Source organism: Delphinapterus leucas, unplaced genomic scaffold (genome assembly GCF_059928025.1).
Source record: "Delphinapterus leucas isolate spDelLeu-1000000601 "Yukka" unplaced genomic scaffold, BTC_Dleu_Yukka2 spDelLeu_asBTCV2_sq25, whole genome shotgun sequence".
Classification (NCBI taxonomy): Eukaryota; Metazoa; Chordata; class Mammalia; order Artiodactyla; family Monodontidae; genus Delphinapterus; species Delphinapterus leucas.
In genome coordinates, this window is record NW_028322234.1 from 18,743,301 (window position 1) to 18,757,298 (window position 13,998).

Sequence of the window (13,998 nt, forward strand, 5' to 3'; positions counted from 1 at the left end):
GAAAGTATCCAAGCCAGGCACCGCCCCCCAGGCTGTCTTGGGCACCAACTCCAGCACCTTCATTTCCGAAAAAGAGGTTTTATTTCCTTTGGTCCACAGTCGGTATTTCACATTATTTCTTGGTCCCAGGGCTCCTGGGCAGGGGCTGGTCCCCGGGAGGGCCTCTGGGTGGGGGTCCCTGTGCAGTATTTGGTGGGGTATGGGGACAAGTATGGGGGCTTCTGGCTTTGCCTCAACCACTCAGAAATGCACTATCCTGCCTGGGCCTCAGTATCCCCACTGGGCCCCTGGCAGGGGACAGGGCCGGTGGTCTGAGGGTCCTAGGGAAATCCAGTACCTCACGAGGCCTAAAATATTTTGGGACTGTGGCCTGACCTTCTCCCAGTAGCCCCCTCCACCATCCCCCTACTGTTCCCCTGAAAAAAAAAAAGTATTTTCATTTCACTAAAACGGCCTGAAACTTCTGTGGGTACAGAAACCACAAACTGATTGGCAGAGAAAAGAGAAGAAGGGAAGAAGCAACCGGAAACCACTTGGGGTCGGTCCCCCTCCCTGCCCGGGTTTCGTCTTTCTCCCCTGCAACTTGGCCCAAAGCCTGTTGGGAAACATGCCTGGAGGTGCCCTGGCGGGGACCCCCCACCCCACATGCATCTGGATATGGCCTTCACTCCTTCTCCCCAGACCTTCAGCTGGCAGCACTCAGACATGTAAGAAAAACAAGACAAAAACACAGAAAACCCCGAAAACCCAGATGGGGCAATGATGGGAGACAGCCCGCATGGGCGCCTCAGTAGCCTGCCTCCTCCTGGTAGTAGGGGGGGTACCCTGGGGCCTCCCCCGGGTCTGGGACATCTCCGGCAGCCGCTGGAGCCCCATCGGCCGCTGGGCCTTGCGGGCAGTACTTGGGGTCGTATATCTGCCGGCCCAGGCCGAATACCTGGCCGCTCTGATTGGCGCCCTGCGTGTAACCCATCTGCAGGGACATGGAAGAGTTGTCACATTTGTCTGTCCCCAGCTTGGTGTCGTAGATGTGCCGCCGGGTCCCTGGAGCCGTCATGCCCACCTGGAGAGAGAGAAAAGGCGTCAGGGAGGGAAGAAAAGGGGAAACAGAGGCCCCAGAGAACTTCCCCTAAATTCCCACACCTTTTCCCACCTCCCTGTCTTTGCACTCACAGTGCAAACTCCTACAGATCCTTCCAAGCCCTGCTCAGAACCCTCTCTTTTCTGACTCTGTGCTGAGTTGATCTGGTGTTTGGGTCCAGCTCTCTCTCCCTGCCAGCCAGGAAGCTCCCCAGGCTGGGGCTCAGGCCTGCCAGGACCTGAATGCTCCAAAGGCATCACACTGATACACCAACATAGCAGGAAAAGTGACAACAGCAGGGTCTAAAAATATCAGAGTTGGATGGGCCTCTGGGCAAAACTTTGAGGGAAACTGAGGCACAGAGCTGGTTAGTAACTTCCCCTGGGACACACAGCAGGCTGAGGCAGAGTCAGAGCAGGCACGGCCAGAGGGGTAGGAGAGAAACCCAGAGTGGGTTTCAGCGGGAGATGCTCTCAGCAACAGGGATTGAGCCCTCAGGGTTTGGTAAGGTGGGTGGGGGCCCGGGGGGACTGGGGAGGCCCACCTGGCTGGCACACTTGTTTGTGCCCATCTGGAGGCTGATGGTTGAGTGGTCCATGGGGGGCAGGATATGGTTCTTGGGGTCATACAGATGCCTTCTGGTGCCATAGGCCGTCATGCCTGACTGGCTGGCACATTTGTTGGTGCCCATCTGCAGGGACGCAGGTGGGAGAGGTCAGGCTGCCCCCACCAGGCCTCCAGACCCTGCCCCGAACTTGAGGGGCTACCAGGCTGGACAGGGCCTGGGTCGCATCACAAGCCCACCACCCACGCACCCTGGGGCTGGAGCAGCCGCGCACCCACCTGGAGCCCGATGACACACTGGCCCGCCTTCATGGTGGCATCATCAAAGTTCCGCTCCTGCTTTTCCGAGTATTTGACGCCGATGTCCACGCCACTCTGCATCCCCTTTGTCTTGGCCTGGGGGGAAAGAGGGGGTGGAAGTATCAGGGAGGGGCAGCCGGGTCCCCCCAGCCAGGCCCGGGGTGTGTGAGCCCAGGGGAGGCCCAGGTATCTGGCTGCAACCTGCCCCCCATACCAGCAGCCCAACACCTCGGGCTCAGCAGCCCTGTGGCCCCCAGCCTTCCCTCCCTAGGCAATGGCAGCCCCAGCCTTACAGCTGCACAGGCCAAGAATTTTAGGGGGCGTCATCACCTCCTATCTCTCTCACCTTCCATCACCTCCTTCTACCCAGCCCCAGCCACTCGGCCAGGCCACGGCCATCGTCTCTCCCCTGGACGCCTGTCCCCCACTCCTCCCTGGTCTCCCCACCTCACTACCCACGTGGCAATCACAGGGGGCTTCTGAAAGCACCGTTCAGAACACAATTCCCTGACATGAAAACCTCCTCCTCCTGAAACATTGTTCCAGCCCGTCTTGGTCTCTGTTTTAGACCCTAGACATCGGCCTAACGGTTTCTTCTCCTTCAAGGCACTTCTCACGATTTATAATTTGTAAAACAATGATTTGAAGAGCAAACCCTAATGGGAACTCTGGGTGTTAAGGAGATGTCCACGGAGGTTCACTGACTATGTAAAGTAGGGGGGGCTGTGCATGAGTGGGGGCAGGGGGTAGACGGGAAGTCTCTGTACCTTCCACTCTGTTTTGTTGTGAACCTAAAAATGCTCTAACATAAAATTTTTTGTAAATAAAGAAAATGGAGATTTGTTCGTTGTCTGCCCATAAAGGGGTTGACTGTGTCTGCCTTGGTCACCCTTGTATCCAAAGTGCCCGGCGCCTCGTGGGTGCTCAGAAATCTTTGTGAAGGAATGAATGAACAGCATCTGAAAATCCCCGCCTGGCTCGCTGTGTTACTTTGAGCAGATTGCTGCCCCTCTCTGGGCCTCACCTTCCCGGCCAGGGCAAGAAGAGACACCTGCACCTGTGTTAGATTCCCACTCTCAAACAGGTCGTTGGCCTCGAACAGGTCCACAGGGTTCATGCCATAGCTGACCATGGCCTTGATGAAGTTGGAGAGGTTTTCTAGCTGGGAGGAAGCAGGAAAAGGATAGTGAGGGGCCTCGGTCTTACCCCCCCGTCAGATGGGGTCCCCCAGCCCCATCCTCATTCCACCCCCCTGTCCCTCACCTGGTGCCAGTTCTGCATGGAGCGGTTGATCTTAGGGACTGAGCCTGGCTGCAGCTTATTCATGAGTCTGGTGGGGGGACATATGGGATGGTGGGGAAAAGGGAACCTCCATTAGTGTAGCAGAACTTCAGAGACCCAAGAGACTAATTCATGCCTTCCTGGCCAACCTCACTGCCTCTCTCTGGGCCTCAGTTTCCCCTCTTGCAATCCAGTTTTCACCCACCAGAGATGCAAAGATGCCAAAGAGTGACAATAACCAGCACTGGGAGTAGAGTCCAGAACCACCGAGTTTGGGGAGTGAATCTGGGAACTTCCGTTAACATTTTTAAGGTGCAAACCATGGAATGTTTGAACCACGGCTGAATAGGGTGCAGCAAAGAAGGTCTTCCAGAAATGTTATAGGCTCTCCCGAGAGGATGCTCCCCATTAGAGATCCTAGACAAAGCAGTAACACAAGAAAAAGGAAGAAGAGCAAGAAAGACCAGAGACCCATCAGGAAAAGCAAGCAGGCGTCACACAGCACGTGGAGCGTGACCTCATTGTGCAGAACAGTCAGGGTGATGAGCATATGCGGATACACGCACTCACGTGCATAAGATGATCCCATCCTTCAGACCCTTCTGGAAGTCGGGGCCGATGGAGAGGCCAGTGAGTCCCTCGATCCAGCTTCGGAGCTCTGCCTCCTTCTGAGGGTCATATTTGGATAGGAGCTGGAGGGGCAGAGGGCACAGTGTTGGCGTGAGCCCATACCCAGCGGGAGCCCAGTGAAGCTCCTAATGCGGCAGGGCCCAGGGCTCCAGGGGAAGAAAAGACCGAGGGGCCTAGAGGTCCCCACGCCACCCAAGCAGACCCTTTCCCATCAGCACAGATAAACCACCCCAAATCTCTCACTGACAATCGTCGGGGCTAATCTACTTTCACTGGTGTCAAACCCCACAGGGCAGCCAACACGGCCCCAGAAGGATCTGCCCGCACGTCCGCCACCTCCCTGGTCTCCCAGCACTAGAGACACTGGCCTTTCCCTGTTGTTTTTAAATTGTGTTGAGAAACACACAAGAGGTACCATTTTAAAGCTCATTTTAAAGCTCATAAATCAGTGGCATTTAGTACATTCACCAGGTTGTGCAACCATCCCCTCTGTCTGGTTCCAGAATATTCCGTCATCTCAAAAGGAAGCCCGTCCCTATAAGCTGTCACCTCCCACTCCTCCCTGCCCTCAGTCCCTGACAATCATGAACCCACTCTCTGTATCTGTGGATTGGCCTGTTCTGGACGTTTCACATAAATGGAATCACACCCTGTGTGTCCTTCTGTGTCTGGCTTCTCTCACCGAGCATCATGGTCTCAGGGTCCATCCACGCTGTAGCGAGTGTCAGGCTTCACCCATTTCCATGGCTGAGTGATGTTACCGTGTGTGGAGGGACACGTGTTTAACCATTAACCTGCTGATGGGTATTTGGGCTGTTTCCACCTTTTGGCTCTTGTGAATCAAGCTGCTATAGACATCCATTTACAAGTTTTATTTGAACACTTGTTTTCAATTCTTTTGGGTATATACCAGGGAGTAGAATTGATGGGTCACAAGATAATCCTAAGCTTAACTTACTAAGGAACCACCAAACCTTTCTCTGCCCCTTGAACTGGCCACAGGGCCAGTTACTGCCTCAGGGCCTTTGCACATGCTGTCACTTTGGACTCAGATGTTTGCACAGCCGGGTCCCTCCCTTCACTCCAGCTGTAGCTTGGAGAGAACCTCCCTGACTACCTGGCTATGACAGCCCTCCTCATCCCCTCCACCCCCAGCCCTACTTTATTTTCTTTCTAGCTTTTCTCCACCTTCTGCCATATGATCTATCTCCTAGCTTACGTTCCACCCTCACTACAAGCCGCGCCATCCAGCTCAGGCCGTCTCTGGATAAAGATGCTCATGGTCCTGCATCAGCGCTCACTGCTGTCCACATACACAACGCTCCCTGCTCCCCACGACAGCATCTCACAACACCCAGGGAGACCCAGGATGGTGTGGTGTGCGGGCAGCCCCAGGGCGGCTCCCTGGAGGGGTGGTAAGAAGCTGAGGACCTGGCTGCCCAGCTGGGTGGGCTTCGACCCCAGACCCCTGCTCACCTTTACTCACGCCATCCCTGCCCGTCTCTTTTCCTCTCCTCTACACACCTCGAGGGCACAGGGACCCAGAGCTGCCTTTGCAGCCCCAAGTCCTCCTCCCAGCTCTGCCCCCAGCTCCCCATGACCATGGAAAGTTTTCACCCTGTGCCTCCGTTTCCCCATTTATGTTTGAATTGTTTTCATAAGGCTTTCCAAACTTGGGCGCCGCTTCCTGCTTCCTGCATATAAAGCCCCAGATGCAGGACCAGGGCTGAGCCGCCCAGAGCACAGGGGACACAAAGGCGGGAGGTTGGCCTGCTAACCCCATCTGCCCGGTCTCTGGCTCCCACGGGTCTCTAGTTCCCGCGGGTCTCCTCTGGTTCCCGCAGGCCGGGGAGCAGCAGGGCTGGAGGAAGCAGAGGGTGTCATTATGAGAGCCGAGCTTGAAGCAGGCAGGCTGGTCTGGACGCCTGGCCCGCCTGCCCAGCTGGGCCCCGTCCCCGACGGCTCGCAGGGCCCAGCCCCGCCCGCAGTGGCTGCCCAGCCAGCCTTCAGCACATTCCTCCCCACCGCAAACTGCCAGGAATGCAGCCGCTGCCTCCCTGCTAAATCGGGACCAGCTGTTCCCAGTGGTCTAGGCCCCCCAGCCGGCCGGGGATCTCAGAGGGATACACTGGACCTCAGCCTGCCTCCGGGCCATGGAGGGGTGGGGGACTGAGGCCTGGGGGGCTGGGCAGAGAGGGCCCCGGGTCTCTCTCCTCCTCTCAAGCAGCTGGTAAAGTGGATGGGGCGTGGCTGAGAAGCCACAGGAATCTGGTTTCCAATTCGGGGGTGGCCCACCCATTCTCCAGACCTGCAAACTGAGGGCTGGTCACAGGGAGCCTTCTGACCTCATCCCCGACAGGGCAGCTGTCAATCTGGCTCCACGGACTCCATTGCAGGAAGCGGCCCCCACCCCGCTGGGGTGCTGTACTCTCACCCACTTCCTGCTGCCTCAGGGGAGATGCCTGGACTGCCAGGAGGACCGGTGGCCATGGGGCAGTGGCTGCGGCAGGTCTGGGTTCGAGTCCTGACTGACTCTGCCTCTGGCCAGCTGTGTGCTTCTGGGCAGTTTGAGCAATGTCTCTGAACCCCGTGTGCAAACCAGGGGTCTTAGACCATCCTGGCGCTGGGTGGGGCCCGTAAACACCCCTCTCCTCACCATGGCATTATTGCTGGAGTGGGGAATTGTGTGTTTAAGGGGGAACCATGGGGAGCTTGCCCAGGGACCATGCTCGGTCCCTCGACTTCCCAAACGGGCTGGAAGGAGGCTCCTTGGGGCTCACAGAGGTGATGCGGAAACTCTCCCTCGTGTCTGCAGGCCCTGGAGTGCCGACCGGGCAGGGGCCTGGGAGCTGGCAGGGCTGTGTCCCCGGCGTGCCCAGGCAGGCTCCCGGCGGGGCGGCTGCCGCTGTGGGACCACACTCCCAGGTGGCGGTGTGTGCGTGTCGGGTGGACAGGGATGACACACTCCCCTTCCGGCTGGATGACCCTTGCGGGTCAGGCTTAGGACCTCCCTCAGGGCTGGGATCATCCTCCGCTCCTCTCTCCCTAGGTGCGCTGACCCTGCTGTGTGGCCTTGCAGACGTGCCTGCCCCTCTCTCTGAGCCAGAACCACAAGTGCTTTCTTTAAAAGTGTGTCCCCAGGTCCCAGCCCGCATTTGCAAGTTACAAAACCCACATCTTAGGGTCACATTCAGGGGATCCCACGGGTCCTGCGGACGCCTTAGCTATCCCTTTAAAGTTTGTCAGACGGGGACAAAGAGAATGTGGAAAGGAACAGCAGGGGGTGCGGGGTGGAAGGCGGGCCCCCTCAACTCCACCTTCCCCCTGGGTGCCCCGCCTCCCAGGTGTAAGAGGTCGGGGAATTCCTGGGGGGAGCAACGGGCTTCTCACAAACACTCGGCCCGCCCCCTTCCCCTCCCCTCCCCTCCCCTAAGCTTAAGTGGCCCCAAAAGCAGAAGTGGGGGAGGGGGATGAGAAGGGGGCCGCTGGGGTTCCCTCGGGCCCTCTCAGGCCTTGAAGCTCTGGAGGGGCCCAGGGCTGGGGGGTTGAGAGCGGTGGACGGGGGGCTTCAGGCGGGGGAGGGCTGGAGGCGCAGGGCTGGGGAAGGGGTTAGACCCAACCGCTCCCAGATGTTGGGGGCTGCCAGAGCACAGACCTCACTGCTTCCGCCGAGTTGGGGGAGCTTCGGGGGCACCCCCCAGAGGTTAGGAAGGAGGGCCGCCCCCGACGCTGGGGATCCGGCGGGGCGCCCGCCCTGCAGCAGCGGAGGGTGCGACGGGCTGGGCTGGCGGGGCGGGGGTGCGCCCCTCACTCACCCGGTTCTTGACCTCGGCCGAGAGCCCGTACGAGGGCCCCTTGTTGAACTGCGTGGAGCTCATGGCTGGCGGGCGCGGCGCCGCGGGAAGGGACGGGAAGGGACGGGACGGGACGGACGGACGGCCGGGCTGGCAGGCGAGCCGGCGGGGGACGCGGACCCGGCGCCCCGCCCCCGCCGCTGATTGGCGCCCGGCGCACATGTCCTTATAAGGCCGCTCGGCGCCGGATTCCTGCGGCTGCGGGCTTCCTGAGCCCCTCAACCGCCCGACCCCCGCCCCGGCGCAGCACCCTGTCACCAGAAGCCCGGAGGGCCCCGCCCTCTCTGAACCCACGGGAGACTGAGGCAGGGAGGGACCGGGGCCCCGCACCGCCGAGACCCGGCACCCCTGCCCTCTCCCTGCTGGGAGCCCCAAGGCGGCTCTCTCACCCTTTCTGGGTCTCAGTTTACTCTTTTGCACGATGATGGCAGGGGGGAATGGTTGGGTGGGACCCTAATTCCCTTGGGACACTAATGAGGAACCCCCTCTCTGCCACTTAGAGGCGCCTCCCATTCTAGGTCCCCTTCTGGGAACTCTCCTAGCTGGGTGGTTAGCAAAGGAACTAGGGCAGGCTCTTCAGAGGAGGGGCCCTTGGTGCTGGGGCTTTGGTGGATGAGTCGGAGTTCGCCAGTCCAAAAGGGATTAGTGTTCCTGGCAGAAAATGCAAAGACCTGGAGGGACCGTCAGTGGTTGAAAGCGTGTAGAGATCAATCTGATAGGTTGGGGAAGTAGGGGATGTGAAGGGGCCTTCAATTCTGGGCTGAGGGATGGTGGGGAATAGGGAAGGGGGTGAAACAACAGAGAGTTGAAGTCAGGAGATGCCTTGGGGGTAGGGCTGAGGCTGCCAAGGGAACCAGGCCAGGCACACACTTGGCACTCAACAGGAGCTGCCTGCTTGTACAGATAAATCAATAAATTAATAATAGAATAAATAAATTCATTTCTTCAGTAACTCACTCATTCATTCACACACCTATTCATTCATTCATTGAAAGCTCCCTGATGGGGCCGCTGGGCCAGCCCCTTGTTAGGCGATACTGGCTCCCTGGAGACCTTGGCTCTGGCCCTGTCCATCCCTGGGAAGACAAACCCAGGCATAGGCACCCCTGCTCCATGCAAGCAGGTACAGGACAGAAGGAGGGACCTGCGGTGGAGGAAATAGGGGAGGGAGTGGGTGCTCCACTGGAGGGGTGAAGGAAAGAGGCACGTAAGAGGGGATGTGGGATGTGGGGTTTTGAAGCATAAGTAGGAGTTTGACACATTTGACAAGTGGCTGATTGGGCTCTGTGAGGGCTTAGAGATGACTCACCCTGTCCTTCCCTGGGAGCACTCCTCCCTGGCACCCCACTCCCCAGATATCTACTGACTTTCCCTGACTGTATGTCTCCCATTCCATCTATCTGAAGGCTTTCTTCAGGGTTCAAGTCCTAGCCAGGTGGTCTTGGGTGAGTCCCTTCCCTGCTGGGTGTGTTTCTTCATGTGTGAAATGGGAACCAGTGGTCAACAATGAGACAGTGCGGTGGAGTGTGGGAACGGGTGGTTCATCAGTGTCTAGGTGGGGAGTTGTGGGGGCAGAGGGCGGTTTGAGTGGACCCCTTGCAGGTCCTGCTGGGGCACGGGGGTGGGCAGGACCCAGGGTACTGTGGGGAAGGAGGCTCGAGCCAGTCCCCTGAGTACCTACTCCAGCCTGGGGTGGTCAGTGGCTGCCAGCAACACGCCCATGGTCCTCCTGTCATGCCCCGACCCCGGTGCTTGTCCAGGGGGGCCACCAGTGACTCTCTAGGGACACCATCCAGAGCTGGGGGCCTCTGGACAGGGAAGTTGCACGTGACACCCGCTGATACTCACCGAGGCAGGCATACTCCAGTGCAGGGGCCGGCCATGTCTGGGGCGCCGGGCGGCTGTGGGGCCTCTGCATGGCTGGACAGGAGCTAAACCACAGAAGACTGAGCCTGGATGATTCCAAACTTTAGAACCACCTGCCTGCCTTCCCTCTGGTGAACTGGACAAGCCCCCCAATGCCACCAGGCCTCAGTCTCTCGTCTGAGAAATGGGCTTACCTCCCAGGCATTGACATTCACCAGGTGCCCAGAAAAATGCCTGGGACATTGTAGGTACCACATAAATGCTGGGTGACGCAAATCCTGGCATTTAGACCAGTGGTGACCAATGGGACCGAGATGGCACCGAGAATGCCCTCCTGGGCCCTGTCCGCCGGCTGCGTGGCTCCTGAGTCCTGGAGGTGTGGCTGGCAAGGCCAAGGAAGGGAAACCTTCACTTTCCTTGATTTTAACTGATTCCAATTTAAAAGTGCAAACCAACACCGGATCCAGTTTTTGGAAAATGTCTGAGTATACATGAAACCACTTGGGTGTGCACGCGTTTTCCTTTTCAGCGTCAGTTTTACGCAGTCGGGCTACATATGAGTGTCTCCGAGGAAACGTCAGTGTCGGGAAACAGGCCAGATTTCAGACACGGGACAGAAACAGGTGTGAAATACCTCATACATCATTTTTCATATCGATTACCTGTTGCAATGATCATATTTCCCAGATATCAAGTGAAGTGAAATATATGACCAAAACAATTCTCTTTTAGTTCTTTAACATGAGCCAACATTTAAAATTCTGTGTATGGTTTGTCTTATTTTTCTACTGCCCAACGCTGTTCTGGACTGTGGGTCAAATTCAGATGCTATTTTTTTTTTTTCCGGTATAGCCCACGAGCTAAGAATGGTGTTTACATTTTTAAGAGGTTTTTAAAGAATCAAAAGAAGAATACTATTCCATGACACATGGAAATCATATAATATCCAAATTTCCATGTTTGGACAGAGTTTTATTGGCGCCCAGCTGTTTGTGTACAGACTGCTTGAGGCTGAGTAGTCCCTGGGCTGCAAAGCTGAAAATATTAACTTTTTGGCCTTTTACAGAAAAAAGCTTAAAAAAGAAAAAAAGAAAGAAAAAAGCTTATTGACCCATGGTCTAGATTCTCAGCCTCCTGGAACTCAAGAAATTCAGATCAGACATCCCAGATTTTGAAACCCTGGGGTTCCAAAAGCTTGTAATATTATAATTTGAGAAACTCCCCCAGGACCTAAAACTTACAGAATTATGTGGTTCTGTATAATCCTATGACCTCAGCGGCCCCCACCTGGGCCTGGGTTCCAATCCCCAGTCAGCTGAGGTAAGGGCATGTTGACTCAACACATGTCAAAATCTTAGGAATTTTGGCTTAGCCTCAGAACGTGGCAGGGAGGTCTGGGGCCTCTGCAGCTGTCCTCCGCCCTTGACCAGCCACCCTCTCCGCCCCCCCCCCCGCCCCCGCACTCACCTCTTTGTCCTGGACTGATCCGGGGAGACTGCGGTGGGGGTAGGGGAGGTGTGGAATGATGCAGGCTCACTGGGGGCGGATGCAGGTATTCTGGGGCAGGATCTCCTCCGCGATGCCAGAGGGACGTGGGCCAGGGGCTGGAGGACCTGGAGTTGCAGGAAACCCCAGAGCCTCAGCCTCCGGTGCTGGGCTATGGGGGTAGGGCCTGGCGGTCTGGGTGGCTGGGCACAGGGGCTGCAGGTGTGGTGAGGGGCTTGGGCCCCTTCCCTGCAGTGTCAGGGCTCTGAGTGAGACCCCGGAGGGTCCTACGGCCCCAACGATGCAGCGAAAACAAAATAACAGTAACAACAGGGATTTCCCTGGTGGTCCAGTAGGTAAGATTTAGTGCAATGCAGCGGGCCCGGGTTCCATCCCTGGTCGGGGAACTGGAGCCCGCATGCATGCCGCAACTAAGAGTTCGTGTGCCTCAACTAAAGATCCTGCATGCCACAACTAAGAGCCGGCGCAGCCAAAATTTTTTTAAAAAGTAACAATAAAATTTCAAGCCTGTTAGGTCAGGAACCTCCCTTGCTCCCAATCCTCCATGGCTGCCCACTGCCCCCTCAACAAAGGTGTCCTCCAGGCCCCACGCTCTCCCTTGCTCACTCTGCTCCAGACACGGGGGCTTCTCCTCGCTCTGCCACTAATGATCAGCACCAGGCCTGCCTCAGGGCCTTTGTCCTGGCTGCGCCCTCCGCCTGACACTCTTTCCACCTGGCCTGTTCACTGTCCACCTTCCAGCACCTTCTCAGTGAGCCCCAGCCCAGGCTCCAGGTCCCAATGCCACCCACACATGCCAGACAGGTACCACATGATGACCACAGCATCCTCCGAAATCCAGCCCATCTTCTAAATTCCCGACTGTGCCCAGAAGGGCGGGCCTGGGGTCTGGTCCTTCCTTGTGTCTTTGGCTTAGATTTGGAACTCTCTCCGCCCCCACCTCCCGCTATACTCCTTTTCTGTGACCATGACTTTCACTTGCTCTCCAGGGCCGCATGTTTCCCTATGTGGGAGTGAGCACTAGACGGTGCTGCCCAACACAGCAGCTGCTTGCCACACGGGCCCATTTCCACACAAATTACACCAATAAAAGTAAAGTTTACGGGTTTCCCTGGTGGCGCAGTGGTTAAGAATCTGCCCGCCAATGTAGGAGACATGGGTTTGAGCTCTGGTCTGGGAAGATCCCACATGCTGCGGAGCAACTAAGCCCGTGTGCCACAACTAGTGAACCTGCGTGCCACAACTACTGAAGCCTGCACGCCTAGAGCCTATGCTCCGCAACAAGAGAAGCCACGGCAATGAGAAGCCCACGCAAGGGAGAGTAGCCCCCGCTCTCCACAACTAGAGAAAGCCTGCGCACAGCAACAAAGACCCAACGTAGCCAAAAATAAATAAATAAAATGAATAAATTCATTAAAAAAAAAAGAATTTGCATCGATTGAATGCCTACCATATGCCAGGCCCTGTGCAGAGCACTCCCTGTGAAACAGGAAGAGAATGATTTTAGCCTCCTGGTTGTGGTAGACACGTCCACCTCCAGGGAGTGGGGCTCCCAGGATTATGAAAGCCGGCAGATAGGTCTGGAAGGTTCTCTCAGGCTCCAGGTCATAGCTGAAAAGTCTCCTCCCTCCCTGACCACCCAGTGCAATTCAGAATAGGAACCCCCCCCCCAGGAACCAACACCCCCCACCCCAATGCTCTGGTCTTTCTCAGAGGCCCTGACTGTGCCCATCAGTGGGATTGTCACCATCGGGAACCAGACCAGATATCCACTTGGCGGTCTGCCTGTCTCCTATTGGTCCCTGAGCTCTGCTAGGGCAGGAACCGGTACTGCATTGGCCGCCGCTGTGTCCCTAACACCCAGTGCAGGCCCTGGGACACGAACGTGTCCTTCCCCAGGGTCAGGCATCCTCTCCCAGGCCCCTCGCCTCCGGCTCCACCTGCCCTTCCACACTTCCTGCCGCAGCCCACCCCGCCTTGCTTTGGAGCGGGAGGTGGAAGCACCTGGCATACCGTAGGTACTCAATGAATGTTAGGTCCTATTACTACCACGGCTGCTGGGAGGCGCCGAGACGTTTCAAAGATGAGTGAGCGTGTATGTGGTCCAGACGAGGGACCCCAGGCCTGGGACACCGCGGGCGGGCACCCGGTGGCAGCCAAGAGGAAGGCAGGGCCAGGTACGGACCTTTCGTGACCCCACTTTAGCTGGAGGAGGCCTGTCCACTCCGTCATCCCCGAAGGGCCGGGACAGGGGCCTGGCGGCCAGGGAGCAGGAGAGAGATGGGGGGGTGACCCACCTGAGCGGCCCGGTTCTCAGAAGGAAGAGCTAAAGTCGCTAGGGCAGGGGTCCCCAACCCCTGGGCCGCGGACAGGTAGCAGTCTGCGGCCTGTTAGGAACCGGGCCGCACATAAAGAGGTGAGCAGCGGGCCAGCGAGCGAAGCTTCATCTGCCACCCCCCTTCGCTCGCATTACCGCCTGAACAATCCTACCCCCGCTCCGTGGAAAAGTTCTTTTCCACCTGCCGAAAACGTCGGGGAATCGCAGCTGGGAGGTGGAAGAACAAAGAAAACCACCTGGTTTAACCTGTTTTGCGTCCAGCCAGGCGCTCATGTAAATGCCCCAGCCGGCCCAAGAAAGAAGTTCTATCGTTTTTTATCTCTTGGTGGAGAACAGGAACACAGCTATAGTCTTTCATAACAGTCAGTGTCTGCTCGCCTGCGCGGGGAACGAAGTTCCCACACAACGTAAACTTTTTTTTTTTTCAAGCCCCCCCCCCCCTTGTCCCTCTCGCGAGATTATTTAAAGGCCGGAAATTAAATTACTTTTCAGCTAGAACATTCTAATGTAATCTTATCTTCGGCATAGTTTTCCAGAGCGCCAAGTAAACAACGTCTCCAGCAGTCCTATTTCCTGTC

The 13,998-nt window shown here is 57.1% G+C and overlaps 1 protein-coding gene across 4 annotated transcripts; it reads right to left on the reverse strand.

Annotated features, from left to right (window-relative positions):
* Window positions 1-58: 58 nt before the first annotated feature.
* On the reverse strand, window positions 59-13,498 carry CNN2 (calponin 2). Of its 4 annotated transcripts, none has more exons than XM_022565743.1 (9): window positions 13,268-13,329; window positions 11,044-11,189; window positions 9,559-9,641; window positions 3,797-3,918; window positions 3,209-3,275; window positions 2,970-3,107; window positions 1,925-2,041; window positions 1,626-1,772; window positions 59-1,063 (listed from the first exon to the last, which is right to left on the reverse strand). In XM_022565743.1, the coding sequence occupies exons 1-9, from the start codon at window positions 13,312-13,314 to the stop codon at window positions 788-790; spliced, it is 1,143 nt and encodes a 380-aa protein (XP_022421451.1). In that variant the 5' UTR covers window positions 13,315-13,329; the 3' UTR covers window positions 59-787. The 4 variants fall into 4 exon arrangements, with proteins under 4 accessions (XP_022421451.1, XP_089761940.1, XP_089761941.1 ...); XM_089905814.1 differs by having other exon boundaries at window positions 9,559-9,656; XM_089905815.1 differs by lacking the exon at window positions 1,626-1,772 and having other exon boundaries at window positions 9,559-9,656; window positions 13,268-13,498.
* Between the last annotated feature and the right edge of the window lie 500 nt (window positions 13,499-13,998).